The 22,873-nt window shown below is 31.6% G+C and overlaps 2 protein-coding genes across 2 annotated transcripts; both read left to right on the forward strand.

Moving 5' to 3' along the window:
- Positions 1–2,414: 2,414 nt before the first annotated feature.
- LOC108343224 (protein ESMERALDA 1) lies at positions 2,415–9,033 on the forward strand. The gene is made up of 10 exons (XM_017581356.2): positions 2,415–3,012; positions 4,111–4,180; positions 5,244–5,311; positions 5,409–5,497; positions 6,018–6,215; positions 6,716–6,920; positions 7,012–7,179; positions 7,381–7,548; positions 7,628–7,818; positions 8,211–9,033. The coding sequence occupies exons 1-10, from the start codon at positions 2,641–2,643 to the stop codon at positions 8,371–8,373; spliced, it is 1,692 nt and encodes a 563-aa protein (XP_017436845.1). The 5' UTR covers positions 2,415–2,640; the 3' UTR covers positions 8,374–9,033.
- A 910-nt stretch (positions 9,034–9,943) lies between these two features.
- Positions 9,944–13,063, forward strand: LOC108342114 (phytanoyl-CoA dioxygenase). The gene is made up of 9 exons (XM_017579819.2): positions 9,944–10,107; positions 10,170–10,294; positions 10,385–10,445; positions 10,528–10,596; positions 11,016–11,134; positions 11,854–12,001; positions 12,099–12,243; positions 12,360–12,446; positions 12,826–13,063. The coding sequence occupies exons 1-9, from the start codon at positions 10,062–10,064 to the stop codon at positions 12,866–12,868; spliced, it is 843 nt and encodes a 280-aa protein (XP_017435308.1). The 5' UTR covers positions 9,944–10,061; the 3' UTR covers positions 12,869–13,063.
- The last annotated feature ends 9,810 nt before the right edge of the window (positions 13,064–22,873 follow it).

The following is a 22,873-nucleotide window of genomic DNA, read 5'->3' on the forward strand; positions in this document are numbered from 1 at the left end:
TTCTTGATTAATTCAAGGCAATCTTTCAATTAATCAAAGTAGATTCTTAAACAAAAGCAATACCTTTTTAGATTATTTACAATAAATTCAACCAAAGTACATTCTCAATTAAATCCTATTGTGTTTAATCATGACTATTCTTAAATCTCCTAACCAAATTAAAAGTTAATTAATCAAAGTAAATTCTCAATTAATTATTGTTAAATTTCTTACCACTAATCAAAGTGCATTCTCAATTGGTAGCAAAAATTCATTTAATCATATGAAAGTTTCTAAATTCAAGCAAAGTGCATTCTCAATCAAACCTAGAAATCCTTGAAATCAAATGATCAATATGCATGTAGATTAAAACACCTTATGATGTAAAAACCATTACTTTTGACGTGATTGAGAGATGAAAGACATAAAAGAAGGATAACCTAAATCAATAATCAAAAGAAACAAAGACATTTAATTCAACTTAACCTCAATCATAATGAAATTATAGTGGATAGCTAGTGTTGTCAAAATGGGTTGTAACCCGCGGGCCAACCCGGCTCACCACAGGTTCGGGCCGAGTTGGATTTGAAAAAAATATAATTTTTTTATGAGGGTTAGTTTTCAACCCGGTTCACTTAGAACCCGACTCACCCAAGTTGAACCCGTGGTGAGTTGGATTGGAATATGTCAAATGTTGTATACAACTCAAAACTCAAACGATAACTTGAAAACATTGTTTTACATTTTAAACCTAATTAAGTTATGAAGATTATCTTTATTCACTTTTAAAATTTTGAAACCAAAGTTTGAAATATTGACAAATTCCAATTTAACATAAAAATTTAAAGAATAGAAGATATTCAATTCTTTAAACCATTATTATTTAGTTTACATGAACCAATTGATTGATATGATCTTTTGGTGCTTGTGAAGGAAAAAGAAAAGTTGTGGTGGAATAATAAGAAAACCAAATTTGAATAAATTTTGTATATTTGCAATTTACCATTGCAAAATAGAAATTTCCTCTAGTTCGGGCTAAAGTGTCACTATGATGTTGTCTTTTTTATTCAAAGGAAGGGTAACACGAGTATTCTGCTTCTTAAAATGTAAAATTTGATCCAAACCAAATTTTAACATATTTGATAAAGAAGAAGAGATATATCATTTTATTATTTTTATATAAATTACGAGTCACAATTTTCATGATGTGATTATTGAATTGTGTGTAATAAAATAATGGATCAAAGTCGTAATAATGAGATAAATACTTCAGAAAGTAGTGATATTGTCAACCCAACTAAAGAATTTTTTAAAATGTATCATTCTTCCCAAAAGACTAATTTATGACACATTTAGTTAAGATTTTATCTTTTCTTTTGTTAACATAATAAATATGAAGTTAATTATATCCACATATAATTTTAACGGAAATAATTTGACTTCGATAATGTAAAAAGAATATTTCATCTATTTATACAGATATGAATTATAATATAACTACCTATTTTAGCAATCCACACCCAAATTAAAAAAAGAACTTTGTGCGTGGTGCAGGTAAAGAAAGCAAATGATTTTTAAGAAACTATGATCTAAAACTAATGAAAATTAGAACTACTTTATGGTTTATACATGTTTTCGGTTCGACACGCTAACGAAAACTGTTGTTGGTTTCCTTTTTTTGTACACGTTCGAGACAAAAATGCTTACGGAATCAATCACAAATAAATGCATATGCTTAAGTACTTTTTGTCAAAAGTAGCATAATTAAACGATGCGCAAAATTCTCTACTTAGATAGGGTTAGAAACTTGTTTATCAACCAAAATCAATCATATCTTGAGTACTTTCAAGATTATCGAATCATCGTTATTTTTTTTTTATTTCACCGTTATCACTCACTAACAATAGAATAATGTTTTTTTTCTTAATAATTTCGTATATTGGAAAGAAAAAAAAAACTTATTAAAATAAATTATCATAAATTTATATTTTTTTTTATAAATTTAAATATTTGATTAAAGGGAAAAAGAAAATAAAAAAGAATCCTCGTACGACATCTGCGAAAAGATCTCAACAGAACACAAGACACGAGTGACTTGTAAAGAATATGAGTTAGAGAGTAGATGAGATAGGTTTAGTTTGAGTTTGGAAGAGATTAAAAAAAATGGAAAAAAGAAAAAATGAAAGTATAAAAAATTGAAGAGGAAGATGATGTGTTGTTTATTAGGATTAGGAGAAAAGAAGAGACATAAACAGAAAGAATTCGTTGGAAGGGGTTCACTCTGATATGCGTGATACCTTTCTTCGCGCACCTGCGATGAGTCACAAAAAAAGAAATAATAAAAAAATAAAAAAATAAAAAAATAAAGGGAGAAAAAGAAAAAGAAAATAAAAAAAAATAGAAAGCCGAAATAGGTGCATGGCGTGGTTTGGCTCTCCATAAAACAAAAAGGAAAAGACTGCAAAGCGTTTTACCTGGTAGGCTAGGCAATAGCCAAGGCAACCCAACCCACGTGCTCTCTCTCTTTCTTTCTTGATTCTATTAGGAAATCAAGCCAGAAACGGTGTCGTTTTCTCGGAACGTTACATCGCGCTGCGTGCGGCTGCGGTGGTAGGAGAGAAAGAGAGAGAGAGGGTTGTGATGTGGAAACGTTGATCCCAAATGCACCCGTACAATCGGCTACCGAGCAGCGGGCACTCGACGCCGTCGCCGCCGCCGTCGCCGCTCCGGTCGCCGAGGCTCCGCCACGGGCGGTCCAAGACCGGGCGGTTCTCTCCAAACCGGGGGGGCGGTCGGACTGCCGCGCAGCGGCTCAGCTGGATGTTTCTATCCGTCCTGCTCCGACGACAAGGCGTTTTCCTCTTCGCTCCTCTCATATACATCTCTGGCATGCTGCTTTACATGGGAACCGCTTCCTTCGACGTCGTTCCGGTCATAAAGCACCGTCCCGCGCCCGGCTCTGTTTACCGTAGCCCTCAGTTGTACGCCAAGCTTCACCTCGAAATGGATTCTGACAATTCCTCCGTCGATGCGGTTCGATTCATTTTCAAATCTCTCTGGATTTTATTTTTCGCCGGATTTTGGTGATTTGTGATTTGTCAGGTTATTCTGACTGAGTTCATTTTAGTTTATTTTATTTCTTTGATGGGAATCGAGTTTCGACTCGTTGTCTTTTTCAATGTAGGTTTAGCCTTCTCGTTTTGTGTCTGGATTTGTTGCTTGGTTTTGCATCTTGCATTCGAATGTGATTAAATTGCTTGTGGAAGAGCTTTTGTGCTCTGTGATGCGTTTAATGGTCAGATTGTTTGTCAGGTCTGATTCCAGAGGCTAGGGTAATCTGAGTAATCGATTGCTCAAATGCTTTATTGCGGATTTTGAATATAAGAAATTTGTTCTAATTGTCAAAGGTGCTTGTTGAGTTACCTGTGAGAATGTTGGTGGTTATATCGTTTTAGGAGTTTTGTTCACTGAGTTTGTATTAGTTTTGCTGCATATATTTCAATTTGACCTAGCATATTCCTTTTAAAAGCAAACTAGTCTTGACACCCTACTTCCAAGGGATTCCTTTTGGATGATAATAATCATTTCCGAAATAAACAAAAGGGATTTCTTTGTTGACATGCTTGAATTCATGCTTTCATTTAGACAGAATTTCACTTTTTGTGGAAATATTTTGCGAAAGGCAGAGTCTGCAATGTTCAGGGTCATGCTTCCTGGGTTTGAGAAGATATCAACTGACCAATAAGCTAGGAGAGGACAGAGCTTAATATTGTTAACCCATGTTTTATTTGAATTTAACTATTGTTTGTAATATTGGTCGGAAATTTTTCTTCTAACAATTTTAGTTCTTTCTTGACTACCGGGGGCTTAAATTATTTGTTTTATGAATATCTTTTAGTTCTTGTGAAGATAGTTTCTTTATTGTCTTTTATAATGACCATTCTCTAGCTATGGGAGGATAATTGATTCTGACCGTTCATCTTTCTTTTCTAATTATTATACTTGCAAAATTTGGTTTCTTTTGTTAATTTCTTCCACAGTACTTTACGAATCTTTATACTTTGCTGGTTTAATTTGTTTTTTGGTTCTAGATGGACACATTCAGTGACAAGCTCATAAATTTCCTTTCAGATATCAACAATATGGAAGACTCCCTACAAAGGTGGTGAGTGGAAACCATGTGTGGACCGATCTTGTGAAGGTATAAGATGAGCTCTACTGACGGACTGTAAATGATGACATTTTCATTTCTATCTTAGTTTTTCGTTCTGGTGTATACTTTGTTAGTGCTTTTGGTACCGTTGATTTTTCTATTCATTGTTACCCATTTAGTTCCTTTTGTTGCAGCTTAATTTTTGCAATTTTTAGGATATATTTTGTTAGAGATATGACATGAAGCCATCCATGACATGGCATGTGTCTATCTAGTCTTGATATTGAGGGCCACCTATAGATGTCTAGACTTGCAAACTTCATGCATCAGATGCCCCAGTCCTATGTGTGAGGGTTTGTGTTATGTTCCCTTACATTTAACTCAGAAAATGGCCAAAGTACTCCTTTCAAGGTTTGGGCAATCCTTCTTCTTGAGATAGCTTTGGGAGTTGAGTTAGGTCCAATTTATTTCTAATATGGTATTTGTCCTCTACTACCAGATTTTCTAGAGTTTTATCCCTGCTGCTCCTATCGTTCTCATTAAAATTGAATTTAAGTGAGGTAGGTGATCATGTAGTTATCCCCGCTTTAAGCCTATTGGCTCTCTCTTGTATGAGGGGCATCTTTGAGGTATAATGTAAAACATTGGCGTGTCTTCACAAGCTTAAAGCTTCTGTGTGGTTCATTATATCATTTTACCTCAAAAAATTGTTTCTGTCATCTCTTGGGTGTTCTGCTCCGGTTGTTTCAACTGTCAGGGTCTTGTTCGTCCTGTTATTTGGAGATTGGAAGCCATGCTACATTCTTGAGTCTTTAAAAGCTTTTTTGTCATGTATAGCCTTTTCTCTTTTGAAGGGCATCTTTTTCTTACCCTTGTATGTTTTTTCTTATCTCTAATAATTTCCCTTTTTCTATCTATAGAACAAAATATTGGGAAATAAAATCTTTTGTTGAAGCACTGAGTTGCCTTTAATTTATAAAGTGGACCATTCTCATCAGAATTCCTCTGTTGATGTTGTTCATTGCTGTGTGTGTGCGGAATCATGTCTGTAACTTCTGCAGTTTACTGTGTTGGGTTAACTATGAACTTACATGTCTTTTGTTGTTGATAGTCCTACCTGAATCAAATGGATACATATACGTGGAGGCTAATGGTGGCTTAAATCAGCAGAGGACATCCGTAAGTGTTTTCTGTTCACTCTGTTTTTCCTTATATTCAAATTGTACTTAATGTGCTTTTACTCAACTCATTTTTTGAATGATATCAATTTTTTCAGGTATGCAATGCTGTTGCAGTGGCTGGCTATCTCAATGCTACGCTTGTAATCCCCAACTTTCATTATCATAGCATATGGAAAGACCCTAGGTTAGTTATGCTATCAATTAAGTTTTTCTGAACTAGGAAAATCTAGTGTTTTATGATGGCATAAGATTAATACCTCTTATACTTTTAATCCAATTATGTTATGTGTTTTTCTCATGCTATTGTTAAAAAATTAATTAAAAAAATTATTTAGAGAGATATGGAGAAACCACAACTACAAGAGGATAACACATCCTCCAAAACAGGAAAATTGGAAAACCTATATCCAACAAGATATATATTATAATTTATAAATTTTTAATATAGTCATTTTAAACGGCGAGCTTAGATTTTCTTTGATGTCAATTAAGTTGTAGAAACATTTAAATAGTGAAATCTTAATATCATTGCTAATGGTTCTTTTAATAATGGATGTTAGTCTGTTTTGTCAAATTATGCATTTATAGTAGTACTTTATATAAACTTGGTTAGTGTGAGTTTTTTGATGCTTTTATGATTTTGATCAATGTATTCATTTTGAAACAGTCTAAACTTATATATATGTAATTCTTCATGTGTCCAGCAAATTCAGGGACATTTATGATGAAGAATTTTTTGTGAATATCTTGAAAAATGATGTGCGGGTGGTTGACAAGATTCCTGAATACCTAATGGAAAGATTTGGCAGCAACATGACAAACGTTCACAATTTCAGGATCAAGGCCTGGTCATCTATTCAGTATTACAGAGATGTGGTACTCCCTAAGTTACTTGAAGAGAAGTGAGTATATGGTGCTCGTTGTATAGATTATTTCCTTATTCTCATTGATATGAATGGTTAGCATTAAACAGTTTGGAGTAGTTGTTAGTTGTCCAAGGTATACCAGTGTAGAAAGTAGTTCTTATATGTTGCCTCTTTTCTGTTGTATGATATATTTGGATTCATTCACAGCTAGGAATTATGGCTATGTTTTGAGCTGATGTTCTTTCATTGTTTTCTATCATGGAAAGGAAGGTAATGCACCCATATGTTTGGGTATCTCTACCCAAAATTTATATTAGTATATATTTTCCTTCTCGCCAGTTATCTTTTCGAATTAGTGTTATGCGAAGAGTCTCATATTATATGACTTTACCACAATGAGGTTCCATCTTTACTTGATTTGGTTGGGACATATCAAACCATAGATATCTTTTACTGTAAAATTGTTACTTCAAATATGTTTATTGTCTTGATGATATAAGGGATCTTGGATATTGAATTGAATTTTGTTCATGCAGGGTTATAAGGATTTCACCATTTGCAAATAGATTGTCATTTGATGCTCCTCCAGTTGTCCAGCGGCTTAGATGCTTAGCAAATTATGAGGCTTTACGGTTTTCAAGTACTATATTGTCCATAGGTGAAGCTTTGGTTGAAAGAATGAGAAAACACAGTGCCATTAATGGTGGTAAATATGTATCCGTACATCTTCGTTTTGAAGAGGTTTGTTTTGATCAGATATGAATGTTATTAATTGTGAAGGTTAAAATCTTAACCTTTGTTGCAACTGATGGGCATGCTTTCCCATGGGCAGGATATGGTTGCTTTCTCTTGTTGTGTTTTCGATGGTGGAAAACAGGAGAGAGAAGACATGATTGCAGCTAGAGAGAGAGGTTGGAAAGGGAAATTTACAAAACCTGGACGAGTTATACGTCCAGGAGCAATCAGGATCAATGGGAAGTGTCCCCTTACCCCCTTAGAGGTAATAGTCTGCTTAAAGCTCTAATGATTTGAGCCAGTGCGAAGAGGAGTAAATATTCAGGGAGTACTTCTTTCGCATGGGAAGTTGTTTGCTAGCTAGAAATTTCCTAATTCTTGAAGTGCTCCTTTTGCAGCAAATTTGTTTGTCTTTTTCGAATTTGTTTGTTTTATTCAAAATCAATGCCTTCATCCATTTCTTCAGGTTGGCCTTATGCTGAGGGGAATGGGTTTCACGAAGAACACTTCTATCTTTTTAGCATCTGGGAAAATATATAATTCGGAGAAAACTATGGCCCCGCTGCGCGAAATGTTTCCTAATTTACATTCTAAGGAGACCCTGGCTTCTGAAGAGGAGCTTGCTCCCTTTAAGGTTTACATTTGTACTCTTATGTTATTTGACCATTTCATTGGTTTAGTGCTATGATTTTAACTCTAGTTACTTCTTCTAGAGTTATTCTTCCAGGATGGCTGCTATAGATTACACTGTTTGTCTTCACAGTGAGGTGTTTGTCACAACTCAGGGGGGCAACTTCCCTCATTTTCTGCTGGGTCACAGGAGATACTTGTATGGTGGACATGCTAAGACCATTAAACCTGATAAGCGGAAGTTGGCATTACTGTTTGATAATCCCAATATAGGGTATGTTTTGTTGGCATATGTTATTCTGTTCAAATTTTTTAGGATACAATAAATTAGATGAGCTTCCCACACAAAAATTCCCCTTCCCCTTTGTTTTGTTGATATTGAAAGTAATTATAGTTACAATGGGATAAGTGACATCAAGACAAGATTATGTTGAAGAAAATGTCCTTTTATTATATTGAATTGGAGAAAATTTACTTGGAAACTATTTGGTAAATTACTGGAAGAACCATATCGCTTGGTTATTCTGCTATTAATTTTTTAGGAGTTAGGACACTAAAGAATTTTGATTGTGTTCAATGAGGTTTGTAGCTCAGTAAAAACGTTGAAGATTTTTTGCTTAATAGAAAGTATCTAAATACCCCTCATCTACTTTCCTTACTTTCCAGATGGAAAAGTCTTAAGCGACAACTGCTGAGCATGAGGTCACATAGTGATTCGAAGGGGGTTGAACTCAAAAGACCAAATGATTCTATATACAGCTTTCCGTGCCCAGATTGTATGTGCCGTGCCAATAAAACTGATGATTCAAGATCTTCATCGGCAACTTGATATACTCAGAATTCGATGGGTGTTTCCGCAACCTACAATTTTGTGAGCATGCCTTGCTGCTGACTGTATTTCTGATATTGTGATTGTTTCATTTTTTCCCCCTTGCCAACTGGTGGGAGGGCAGACTCCATTTTGGTGGGTCAAAGGATTTTGTTGAACTTGGATTGAATTTCAAGGGAGTGGCATCTTTTTTGTACATGATGCCAATTGAGAAGAGAGAATGGCAACCTTTCCTTTGAAGGAATCTCACCCAGAACACTGACAGAGCTGTTTCGTATATGAATGAGCACCTGCTGCTGTATCGAACAAGTTTTTTAAAGAGCCAGAGGACAAACTCGTGTTCCTTCACACCCTGCCTGTACATTACCTGGAGTACGATATTCATTTGTCAAGGCTGTAGCATGCTCTCTGTACATTTAACTAAAACTTCAGGGTGTACCGCCATACTATATTATTCTCCCGTTTTAGATTTTTTTTTCCCACTTTCTCACTTTGTTCCTGTTTTCAATTTTGTATTTTCTTTACCCTCATATTGAGGTTCCCATTGTTAGCTAGTAGGTGTATGGCTGGTTGTACGCATTTGTTATTCTTTTTCATTGGTGCACCCATTGTTTTAGTGATGATACCAGTGAATGTAATTAGTTCACTATTCATACTTCATGCCAGATCACACAACTGCTGCACTAAAAATACCTCCATTTAATATTCACATAACATTTCATAAAAATATTTCCTCTCATCTTCGTTCACAACAAATGGAATCTCATTGGATGCAAAGTTTTAAGGGGTTTATAGAGTTTTTCTCAAGGCTTTATATTTTTTAGTGCATAAACTCTACTCTTGGAAGTAAACTCCCTAAAACCAGACTAACAATCTGAGTCTGTACGCTCCATTTATTGAAGAAATAACTATCAAGGGCGATATTAATAATACACTTATATATATTCTCCTTACAAAAACTATAAAAGAAAAATTCAACTAGTCACAAACTTCTATATGAAACAAAAATTCTTTATATGAATAATACCATTGACAGATATAATAGACGAAAAAAGAGAGATTATCTTATCCTTAAGCTAATGAAACAAAAATACAAACAAAATCACCTCAAAGTCCCACACTTGTAAGAACATGATTAGAAGAGTATAAATGAATGGTAATCCCAAGTTATGCATGGTTCACTAATTATAGATTTATCATCAAAGTTTATATCTAAACTAACTTGAACTTATAATCACCCCTACCCTAACCTTGGTTCTCTACTAGCAAATAAGACAAGACAATAGCACCATAGTTGCAAAAATTGGAGCATAATATAATACTTGAAGTCAAAGAGGTCGGAGTTCAAAAGTCTTAACTATCTTAATCTTATGTAAAAGAAATTTTTTCTTTTTTTATTCATATAGACTAAAAAAAGGTTAATTAAAATATATAGTTTAATAATTTTTAATGTAAAAAACACGTTACATGTATTCAAAATGTGTAAAAAATAATTTTTTTTTTAATATTATACAATATATGATATTAAATTAAATTTAAAAGGAGTTGATAAGATAAAATGATACAAATTTGACTCTTTTAAGAAGGGAGTGCAATCCTATGCCCATGGGTACCTGAGCAAGTACATTACGACAACACTAAACATTGAATCTTAAAAATTCGGTTTCTAAGCAAAATCACTACACAAGATGACCAAGCTTAGTTCCGAGCAGCTTCAATTCTTCAACTCTCAAGGTACCCTTTTTTGGTCTTTAGCATAATTCCTAACCTCAACCAACAAAATCTCAATTTTTCAGGTTATCTTGTGATTGAATCGTTTGCAAGTGGCGATGAGATCGAGTCCATGATGAAGACGATGGAGCAGTTGGTGGATAAGTTTGATTATTCTTCCACCGCTTCTATTTTCTCCACCAAGAACCAGGTTACCTTCAACATTTTGTGTTTTCATTTTAAAATTGGACTTTTTATTTATCTTTTCTTTCCTCTTATTCGTGCTCTTTGTTTCCTTCAGCAACAGTTGACTGATGATTACTTTTTCGATAGCGTGGAAAGGGTTTCTTTTTTCTTTGAGGGTATGAACATAAATTGATCTTTTCTGTTTTTGAGTAACTGGGTTTCTTTTAGTTTGATCTTTTTCTGTTTCACTTTTGGTAGAAAAAGCATTTGGTGATGATGGCAATCTAAAGCAGCCGAAGCAACTCTCTATTAATAAAGTTGGCCACGGTGAGCCTTTTATACTTTGATATTTTATCTCACTTTTTAGTAGAAATAAACCTTAGATGCAATTTAATTCTTTTATGCCTTTGATGTCGTACATCAATCTTAATTAGAGTTTTACTTTAATAATCCACAAAATAAAGGGTTGTATTGAAGTTCAACACTGATCACTGAGGTGAAACTCTAATTCTGATTGGAAACAACACTAAGAACATCTAAGAAACTGCATATAATGTTTGTAAGTAGAAATCGGGTTCTCTCTGTTCACATAATATGTAATTTAGTTAGTTAGTTTATGACAGTGGGGCCCTGCTTTTGTGCTGTTGTGCTGATTGGTGAATGAAAGCGTGAACTGCGAAACTAGCATTATTCCTTTTAAATTGATTCAATTTCCTATGAATTGGGTATGCTGTTGATTTGTGCAGCTCTTCACGAGATTGAACCGGCATTCAAGAAGTTTTCTTCTTCTGAGAAAATTTCAAGTTTGATGTACTCCTTAGGTTACAAGAGGCCTGTAGTCATGCAGTCTATGTATATATTTAAGGTACAGTTTTGCTTTTCTGGGACATCTAGTTGCTGATAATGTAGTTGAAATAACTCAAGTTCAATGCTGTATTTTGTGGCATTATGTATGAGCAGTAGATATGTGAATTGGTTGAAGTTTGTGTATGTATGTTCATCTAATTTCCTGGTTTGAGGGGTAAGAGAGACTGGGGGTAAGGGAGTTGTGTGATTTGGTTTTCATATTTGTTCTCCAATTTGGAAAATGAACGTTCTCCACTTTAATATTGTTACCTGCGTCACTTGCTTCTTTGATTTGCAATCAAACTGACAAATGCTTGAGTGATGCTCAAAAAATGTTGTGTTGTAGTGGTTTATTGCATAGAAAATTCTGGTAGAGTTATTCACCTGAGAATATAACTTACATATCTCTTCCAAAATGACATATATCTTGTTTAGTTTTTAATGAATATTGAATGTATGTATTGGTAATTTTCAAAATCACTAAAATATACTTTTTGATTTACCGTTTTAGTTTGTTTTTTATTCCATACTTCTGAATTTGATATTGTTTTATGGTCTTTTGTATACATTATGGATATATTTTAGGATGATTATTTCAATACTGCTGTGGTTTGAACCTGAAGACCCAGGCATTTTTCTTACACGTAGTTAACATATTTACTGGTGTTTCAAATTCATGCTATGTATAGAAGTATTTGATTCCTGGTCACTAACTGAAAATGAAATATTTATCATCAGCAACCAGGCATTGGGGGTGAAGTAGTGCCACACCAGGATAACTCGTTTCTTTATACTGAACCACAAACGTGCACAGGGTTGTGGTTGGCCCTAGAAGATGCAAATACATTAAATGGTTGCCTTTGGGCGATTCCTGGATCTCACAAAAGTAACTTTTTCTTACCTTTTGGTTTATTTCTTACTTGGATCATTATCCTTTGCTTGGTTCATATGCTCTAACATTTTTTCCTTTATGTTTGCTATAGACGGGCTTGTTAGAAGGTTCTTGAGAGATGAAGATGGTGTCAAATTCGATCGACCATCACCATCTTATGATAAAAAAGATTTTGTTCCTATTGAAGTAAAAGCTGGTTCTATGGTTGTCATCCATGGTGATCTTATCCACCAAAGGTTTGTTAAAACTAATCTCTCCAGAAGATGTGTATATCATGAAGTTTAGAAAGAAATGTGCCTTTGAAGTGTTTTCATATAATTTATCCTTCTATGCTTTTCTATATGAATAACAGCTTTGAAAACCAGTCTCCAAAATCAAGACATGCCTACAGCTTGCATGTGGTGGACACCGTGGGCTGCACATGGGCACCAGAAAATTGGTGAGTTTAAATCATGGGTAGAATTTGTTTATCAGCGTTCTTAAATATTCTCTTGTTTATTTGATCATATTACCAATTCAATACTTCAAAGTTTATTAACAAATTTTACTTGTTCAATTTTCTTGAGTTTTTGATTTTCAAGTTTTTTTTCTTTTACTTCTGATGGATTTTGACGAGTCTTTGGAATTTTTTCTTGTACCATTAGTGCTAACTCTTCCTTGAGTCCAATAATTGACACTTGGAAGTGCAAAAGAAATGTTGATTTTATGATAAAGTGGACTTACTATGTACACTTGCTACTGTACATATAAATTTGGACTTTGCATTTTTCCAAGTGGATTTTGCTAAACACAAGTTTTTCTGTCAAATTTTGTTTCAGGATGAGACGAAAAGTGGAGCCTGAACCTCTCTTTGTGAGCTGACTTTCTGTCGAATTCTCTTGCAGTTTAGTGTTTAATTTGCAAATATAAAGCATTGTAATAATGTCAACCTTCTTCTGGTTGCCACTGAACACACTACATTCAACCTCTTTCCTTTCCTTTGGGATATTATACCAATATCATTAACAAATATATTAGTAAACCCAATTATATTTTCCCAGTAATAATTTTTTATAATTTCAGTGTTTCTTTTATATAGTTTAAATTATATACACTGAGGGTAATTTTTTTTTGCATAGACATCTAATAGGAATTCATCTTATAGCCATTGGTTGGAATTCAGGTCTGATAATTGTGTTTCTTATTTTTTTTTTATAATAAATACAATTTAAAGTTTTAATATAACACCATAACAAATATCGAAACGAAAGTATGAAGAGTAGAATTATAATAAAATATGTTAAAAAATAGTTATGCAAATGATCTATTCTTCTATTAATTATTATTGTAACATCTCGTTTAATAGTAAGATTACTAAATAAAAATATTATAAATTTTGATAATGCATAACCGACAGATAAAAAATATTCAAAACATTAATAAAGTTATTCAATATAATAATTATACTAGTATAGAATATGTACAAAACAATTGAAAACTAATAGTTATTCAATCAATGTTTTGGAATTTTCACATTCTATTAAAGTCATGTTAGCATCTATTTCATCTTACGTCACGAGATGATCATTATAAAAAACAATAGAAAAGAAAAGAAAGACATAAGACATGGTAAGCTAGTTTTCAAAAGAAACTTCACAAAACAATGTAAACATATATTAATTCAATATGTATAACATATTATTATAGTGAAAACATTCACACAGTTGCCTTATATATCAAAAATTGTCTTTATATATATATATATATATATATATATATATATATATATATATATATATATATATATTATATTATATTATACTCACTAGCAACATCAAAATTGATAAAGATCAATTTCAAACAACCAAAAGCATGTAATATGAACCGACGCTCAACGACAAGAATGACACTTAATGTCATTCTTCTTGTAAAATGGCATGTTCCATGGGGCAATTTTGTCACTTAACGAGTTGGACCTAAAATGGTTCCAAACCTGTAGTGGAAAGTGGTGCTCAACGGTGCCTTGTACCAGCTCAACATCAAATCAATTGCAAAAATGGCCGTTCAACGGAAAACATTCTAAATTGTTTCCAAACTAGAAATGCCAAGCTAGCTCTCAACGCCACATCAGTCTTGCTCAGGGCCATATCATAAAATTTTCACTTCAAATTTGTGATTTGGGACACCAGAGACCTGTTCAGACGATCAAATTAGTATTCCTAACAGTTCAAAACCAGTTCTTAATGTCAAAATGAACACAAGCTTGATCAAATGGTCAATTTCTCAGTTTTCTTAATCACTATAGTTCAAACACAACCAACACTGAATTCAAGCAATCAAATTCAGCACATAAATGAATTAGATTCAACAAACCAAATTCAATCAAAAAATATCCAACTCATGCACATTAAAACATCTAGCTTCCTTTATCTGACAAATGACCAAATATCTTTAGAGGTCCTAAAATATGTCCAAAAGCACATGAAACTTTATCTTCTCCTACAAACAACAGAAACACAATCAAGGCACACCACTAGGACCACTTATTAGTAGAGACTCTTAAAGATGACTCATATGCCACATACAATCCCAAATAGTTCACATGCAATGGAAAACAAAACAAATAAAAGGGAAGAGTAGAAAATCAGCTCACTCTATATGAGAAACTAATCGAATGGAAGTGGGAAGTGTTAAGAACTCGGTAAATGTCAAGTAATATAAAATGGTAAGACTAAGTATCGTTTTCCAAGAGACTCCTGTAACACTAGTTAATTGCTTGATTAACAACTCATTTAGATTAACAAATATACGAATACGTGCAACAAAATAAATTGACAAGGAAATAAAAGTGGTCTTTGGCATCTAGAGACGCTTAAGAGCGGAAAAGACTAGAATTGGTACGAAATGACAATGTTAAGGTTAGTTTTCACCAATTCACTCTTATGCATACACAATTTCATCTCATCTCCATCAAATTACTAAAGTCAATCCATGAAAACACTCTAGCCCTAATTTCTTAAGTGAAAGAGCCTAGCTTTCACCTATTAACTATCAATCTCTTGATTAATTAACAAGCAAAACCCGTATTAAGAACTAGGATCTAAGACAACAAGTGAATCATTTCCCATCTCTAGAATCAGTGAACCACTGGGACTTTTGTTTTAGTTCTAGATTACACAAGATACATTCCCATACCCATGAATCAAAGATCAAGCCATGAACATCTCTATTACATGCAAGCTTTAAGATTAGAAATAAGAATACTAGCAATTAATAGAAAATGCATATATATATATGTATATATTTGAATCATTCAACAAATACAGAAGAGTTCATAGGCTACGACTAATCCCAACAAGATGGGGTTGGCTCTCCATGTCCATGTAGAGCCTTTAAGCTTACAAAATGGCCATGGAAGAAGAAGAAGAAACCAAAGAGGAAGAAGGGAGTGTTCCCACAAACCCTAGCAGCCCTCCAAGCTCTCCTATGAGTGAATCACTCCTCCAAAGAACCAAAGATCCAAACCCCTTCATGTTTTAGGTTTAAATAGAACAGATCTGCCACATCAGCGCTGCCAACACTCAACGCCCCTAGAGGGGCCGCCTAGGCGAAATTGCGAGGTGCATGGCGCTCAACGCCCCTAAAGGGGCGCCTAAGGAGAAATTGTGACAGCAAAATGGCGCTCAACGCCCTCTGTTAAGGGGCGCTCAACGCGAGCACACCAGAAATCAACTTTTGTGTAGTTGGTGCAGGTGGCGCTTAGGGCCCCTGTCTTAGGGCCCTCAGCTTGACTTTTCTGCATTGCATCTTTTTCTCTTTTTCTACAGACCTGCTTGCTTCTTGTGGTTGGTTCAGCTCTATACATTGTTGAATATTCTTCCAAGCACAATATTAGCTACAAAATAAAGGGATTATAGATAAAATTACATCAAAGTATCCCAAAACACAAGTATTCATAAAACTAAGATAAAAGAGAGAATTAAGCAAGTTACAAGCTAGAAAATGGTTGATTTTGCTACTAAATTGATGCTTAGATAATCGTAAGAATTAACATTATCAGGGAGCTCTCCTCAAGGATCACCCTAGAAATTTCCAATCTTCAAACCGACAAGTAAAGAAGGAAAACCGTAGAGAGAAGTCATAAAACTCTTGAAAAGTGATTTCTAGAGAGATGACGTGTTTTAAAAATATGAAACTCGTTTATAATAAAACTATTGGTACTAAAATCTTTATGTTTATGGACAAAAAGAGTGTGATGTAAAATGATAAAGAAGAGATGTATTTGAGCAATTTCATGTCATGTAAATCAAATAAATGTTTCAAAATCAATGATAAACATTTTGTTTTACTCTTTTTATTCAATTAACTTATTTGACCAAATGATATTTGTTTTGCCTCATTTGTCATTTATGTTTTTCATTTACATTTTTCATAGGAATGATTCCATACACTCGATAACAAAAAATGAAAAACAAATAAATATGAATTTATTGACGCATAACATTTTTTTATTTTTTAATATCATGATACATTTATTGTTATGTAGAAGGAAAATGTGAGGAGATGATAAAAATAGTCTCCTTTTGTGCCTTAACAAAGGTTGGTTGCTCAAAGTTCTACGGCCAAATATATACACTTACAAGGATGGTTCCCTAAACTTAAAGATCAAGGTCACCCTAGAGCTATGACACTCTTCACAACAAGCTATGACACTCTTCACAACACTTCCACAATAATTGAGGCACAATTAGATGTGAAAATAAGAATGAAGAAAACAAACTCTTGTTGGAGTTCTTATGACAAGCAAACAAGAAGTATGTCCCAAGTGACTTTGCTACAAAAACCCTTTAATTCTAAGTTACACTCATTCCCGAATATGGGACCCTACCCATGGTATGCATAATGTGTGTGTGAAGGAAGAATACAATGCATACCTAAACCTTCACCTATAAAACAACAAGAAAAGTCCCAAACATATATATATAACATGTCATTTACCCTAGGTTCAATATTAAACAACTATTCCAAATATAAAAAAAATACATATGCAATTATTTCAAATATCAAAATAATAAGGAAAAACACACATGCAATTGTTCCAAATATCAAAAGAGACAAGAATATACATATTCAAAAGAAAGGGGAAAGAAAACATAACGAAAAACTACATCAATTTTGCATATTTGGTTAAATGACTTGACTTTTTAGCTTCTTAGTCACCATTTGTTGGAATCGGGATCGTGACGGCACGATGAATCATTAAAAAAAATAAATGAAGTTTAAAAATAGAGATTTTGGAGTCGTTACTATAATTTATTCTTAAAACTACGAAAAAACCATAAAATAAAGAATGGTCTATAAAACAAAATTTTGGGTTCAGGAGTCAGTTAGACGTAGGGAAGGTATTATCACCTACGATGCATGTTTGAAGCTAATACCTTTAATTAAAAATACGAAGTTGATTTGGTTTTAAAAAATGTTCAATTTTTCCCAAAAATAACAATCTTCAAGAAACAAAATATTTTTTTTTTTGGGCCCAATAAGAATTGACATTGCTTTATGTATTCAAAATGAGAAATCAGACATACATAATTCTTTATCTAGAAAAGTTGTTTGAAAAATTGTTTAGAAATGATTATGGATATCCATTCATGATGGAAAATAAGAGATCATGATTATGGATATCCATTCTTTTTTATTCAAGATATTTTGATTTTTGAGGATTGTTTTTTGTATTTTGAAATTATTTTTTTTAAAAAGATGTCATACGATGTGATTGACTTCACAAATGTAAAAACTAGTGATGTATAACACTATATTTTTTATTTTTGAATTATATATTTTTGTATTTTAACAAGGTTGAAAAAAATGAAGGTATTAAGTACTACGACGATGTGAACGATCATACGAGTATTCATATCCTTAAAAAACTATAGAATTATTTAGAAAAGAGAGTATTAAGTATTAAGACGATGCGAATGATCACACAAATACTTATTTCTTTAAAAACATAATTCAATTATTAAAAAAATGGTATTAAGTACTAGGATGGTGTAACCGATTACACAAGTACTTATACCTTTAAAAACATTATTCAATTATTTTAAAAAAAGTATTATGTGTGTTAGAATTGAATGATAGTGTATAGAAGAAAATGTATGTCTTAGAAATGGAGTGAAGAATATGGGAGAGAAGAGACATATGTTTTAGAATGGAGTGAAGAGGGTTATTTTTTGTACGTGAAAATATGTGGGATTTATAGAGTTATGAGTAGTAAAAGTGGATGAAGAAAAATAATATAAAAAGTGGATGAAAAAATTAGATGAAGAAAGTGGATGGAGAAAATAGTAAAAGAGGTTAATGGAAAATATAGATGGAGAAAAATGATATAAAAGGTGGGTGGAAAAATTAGATGAATAAAGTGGATGAAACAAATAATAAAAATTTAATGGAGAAATAAGGTAGAGAAAAATTGGTGAAAATAAATAATATAAAAAGTTAATGAAGAAATTAAATTAAGAAAGTATATGGATGAAAGAATTAAAAAAAGGGAGGTGAAGAAAGTAGATAAATAAATTATGATTTAAAAAAATCGAGTCCAAAAAATAGAAAAGGTTAATGTAGAAAATAAGTGAAAAAATTAATATAAAAAGTGAGTGGAAAAATTAGATAAAAAAAGTGGAGAGAGGAAGTAATAAAAAAAAGGAAAGAGGAGAAAATAGGTGAATAAAATATAATTTAAAAAATGAGTGGAAGAAACAGAAAAAGTTAATGAAGAAAATCAATAATAAAAGATAATATAAAAAGTGAGTGGAGAAATTGGATGAAAAAAGTGGATGGAGAAAATAATAGAAAAAGTTGGTGAAGAAATTAGAAGAAAAAGTAGGGAGAGTTGCTCCCTCCACCACCACCAACCGCTTCCTGCACCTCCCCATACCTTATTTGCCCTTCTATAAAACGGATGTCAACATCCGTTTCACCTTCAACGGATGTTGACATCCGTAACATCCATTTACATATTTTATATTTTAGTTTATTATTTTTATTCAAAAAAAAAAAACTTCAACGGATGTGCCACATCCGTTTAATAGATTTTTAAAAAGTTTTTTATTTATTATTTAAATAATAATATATAAATTAAAATAATAATAATTATTTTATTAAATAAAATAAAATTAATTTATAAATAATTAAATAATAATTTTTTAAAAATTAAATAATATTTATATATTAATTTAAAATATAAAAAATTAAAAAACTAAAAACTAAAAAACAAAAAAAATAACGGATGTCGCCACATCCGTTTTCATATATTTATAAAGAAAATATAATTATTATTTAAATAATAATACATAAATTAAAATTAATAATAATTATTTTATTAAATAAAATAAAATTAATTTATAAATAATTAAGTAATAATTTTAAAATAATTAAATAATATTTATATATTAATTTTAAACAAAAAAATAAAAAAACTAAAAGCTAAAAAACAAAAAAAGGCAACGGATGTGGCACGTCCGTGGAAGAATTTTTTCTTCAACGGATGTTGACATCCGTTGAAGAAAAGAGGTGGGGTGTAGGATATTTTAAAATATAAAGGATAGTTTTGAAATTTTAAAAAAATGTGGTGGTGGAGGGAGCAAAATGGGGTGGTGTAGGGAGTAACCCTCAAAAGTAGGTGATGTGGAAAGTGATGGGCTGGGTGAGGTGTGAGAAGAAAAACATAAGGTGGTGAGGAAGTAAAAAATATGTTGGGTTAATTGGTCAATTGGAATGAAGGGTAAAAGTAGAAAATTAAATGATAGGGTTTTAAAATAGTTAATTTAGGGGTGTAAATAGTAAAATGAATAATAGTTTTTTAATTATTTTTTATTTTTAATTGTTTTGTTTCTTTTCATTTTTTTGCTTTCTTTATTATTTCGTTGTTTATGTTTTTTTCTTCAAAAATTAATCTCTAATTTATATTTATTAGTCTAAAACTTTAAATTTACAGTCTCTTATTTACTTTTTTAAAAAAAATAAATTTTAAATAAATTTGGACAAAATTGGATGTTTTGACATTTGTGAATGTAAGTATGGACCATTTTTACGTGCTTTTTCATAACCTCAAATAAAAAGTTTTACATGACTACCTATTTACTTTATTGAATAAAATACCAATACACAAGTTTTTCCATTGAAAATATCATGGAAGTCATCATTATTATTCAAAAGAAAAACTACATAATAATTAGTACAACTACTGAGATTTATTTGTCTTTTGTGATGACGTATAAATAAACTTACAAATGGATGTTGAAATATAAGCTTTAACTTTCTATTAATCCAAAAGCATGAAATATTTTCTATGAAAATAATGAACACGCTTAGTAATAACAAAAAATTGTCAATAATAAAAAAAGTCTGTCAATAAATGTTGTTTATCGACGAACTGTTGACAAACAAAAATCCATCAATTTTTCTAATAGATACTAGTCGTTGAAAACATCCGTTAATAAAGTATGCGATCGGTCTCCTTCTTCCTCTTCCTTTTTTTATTATTTATTTCTTCATCTTCTTCCTCCTCTTTTTCTTCTCGTCGACATTGGGTTGTGTGTCACCATTGTCACTTCTAGATCATTCTCATTCTCCTCTTCCTCGTATTTGTCTCCACTTTCTTCTTCCTTTTCTTCCATCTCATTTTTCTTCACCTCTTTCTTTAACTCTAGTAATCATCGTCACCGACATCCCCCACCTATGTGTTAATGGCGAACATTGGGGTCACCAAGAAACATTCATGTCACCATAAAACAATACTGTCGCTTCACCACCAAGCCACCACCATCACCATTGCTACATCATCTCTTTTTCATCTTCTTCTTCTTCCTCTTCCTTCTTCTCCTCTTCTTATGTACATCTCTTTTTTTTCTCACCCACCTCCTCTTAATATATAACAAATTCATCATATTGGATGGAAAATTTATCACTTAAATTAACAATGAATTTACCAACATAATGTGATGAAAAAGTATTGACAAAAAAAATCCATTAATAATAAGAATTGTAATTTATTAACGAATGTTGTTGACACCTTTCACTGTAAATAACTGTTATATAAGTTATTGACGAAAATATTTGTTGGTAATACTAATTTTAATTTATTAATAAATTTTTTTGACGAAATTTATAAACAAACTTTGTACCGACGAAAGTATTTCTTAGTAAATTAAAATAGGATTTTGTCAAAGAGATGTATTTATAAATTTGAATTTATTGACAAATTTATTGTTGTAAGTAATATTTCGTAAGAAAATTATTGTAGTGTATTTTACGAAAGTTATTAGTTAAATATGAAAATTTCAAACTTTCATCAATCGTTAGTTTTGTAGAAAAACAAATGAACTATATTTACTATTTTTAACACAACTAGCTTAAATTTACATACTTTTCTTTAAAAAATTATGCAATCATATTTCTCCATCAGATGATGTGTCAAGTGAAATATATATATATATATATATATATATATATATATATATATATATATATATATATATATATATATATATATATATATATATATATATATTCAATAGCATATATTGCTTATTGTAATATGTGCACCAATCCCATTACAAGACACTTACTAAGCCAGTAATTAATACTAGCATTATCATGAAATCTTGCACATTCTATTTCAGATTCTGTTTAAGTTTCAATAGGTTCTAAAAAATAATTAAATTAGTTATGTAGAAATTTATTAAAATAATTTTTTACCATAATCTTTTGTAATTTTTATTTTGTATCTTTTAATATTTTTTTTTACATTTCCAATAGTATTTTGGATTGTGTTAGTAAAAAAGAAAAAAACACTTCAAAGTGATCCTATTTTACTTTCTTTTTTTCTTATAAAAAAATGATCACTAAAAGATATTAATATTTGATCAAGCAAGTTGAAAGAAAACTTGGAAGAAGAAAAGAAAATGTTTAGAGAACGAGGGTATTGAATAGAGTTGTGACTTGTAAGTAAAAATAGATGAAGAACTTAGAAGAAACATTATAATTGATTCTGTAAGAGATTGTCGGGGAAGAAGCAGCTATGTTTTATTATTCAATATTCAATAGTTAATCAGTTTCCAAACATGAGACAATGTAGACACCAGGTTGAGTTTGAGGTTGGCTATATGATATGACTACTATTTACTGTTTTAAGGGTACAAAGCTATTAGTATTTATTCTACACGTGAGACAAGCAGCCATGCCTTAATTATAGGATAAAGTTTTTGCTTTACATTCAATAATACATTCATTGTCTCACTATACTATGCTCTACACGCAAACTTCTTTTTATGACACTGAGTGATGGCAAAACAGGGTTGGTGATTATTTCATTCAAACAACACACAATAATCTTTTTCTTTCCTTCTTGTGTGAATCACAGACTCACATGTTTAAAAACAAAATTTTCCTTTAGAAATATCTATTGAATTCTATGATACAATCATTAAAATTGACCTATATTTCTATAACTTAAAAGAAATATACACGTTGTATCTTAATCAATATATAAACTTGTTTATGTAGTGTAATGACACATCATAAATAATTGACAGTGGTAGAACTAAATGGTATATAACCATTAGCTATAGTTTACTTGTAATTACTTGTAATTTGATTTTTCCTTGAAAAAATAAAATTAATTGAAAGTATTTTTCATTGATTTTTTTTTTTAAACTTGGATCTAAGTTATGAAATATTTGATTTTATTTATACATGAACTTTAGAAACATTTAAAATCATGTGTTGTTTTTTTAGGATTTAGTGTTATTAAGGTTATGATATTACTCTAGAATTATTTTGTACATTATTTAACAAATATTAGTTTAATCACTATTCAAGCATTGA

The sequence above is a fragment of the Vigna angularis genome, chromosome 1 (genome assembly GCF_016808095.1).
Source record: "Vigna angularis cultivar LongXiaoDou No.4 chromosome 1, ASM1680809v1, whole genome shotgun sequence".
Taxonomy (NCBI): domain Eukaryota; kingdom Viridiplantae; phylum Streptophyta; class Magnoliopsida; order Fabales; family Fabaceae; genus Vigna; species Vigna angularis.

Coding starts and splice junctions, on each gene's coding strand:
- LOC108342114 (XM_017579819.2), top strand. CDS start 10,062: ATGACCAAGCTTAGTTCCGAGCAGCTTCAATTCTTCAACTCTCAAG. Junction 10,108..10,169: donor TCAATTCTTCAACTCTCAAG/GTACCCTTTTTT, acceptor TCAATTTTTCAG/GTTATCTTGTGATTGAATCG. Junction 10,446..10,527: donor GGTTTCTTTTTTCTTTGAGG/GTATGAACATAA, acceptor CACTTTTGGTAG/AAAAAGCATTTGGTGATGAT.
- LOC108343224 (XM_017581356.2), top strand. CDS start 2,641: ATGCACCCGTACAATCGGCTACCGAGCAGCGGGCACTCGACGCCGTCG. Junction 6,921..7,011: donor TACATCTTCGTTTTGAAGAG/GTTTGTTTTGAT, acceptor TCCCATGGGCAG/GATATGGTTGCTTTCTCTTG. Junction 7,549..7,627: donor AGGAGCTTGCTCCCTTTAAG/GTTTACATTTGT, acceptor TACTTCTTCTAG/AGTTATTCTTCCAGGATGGC.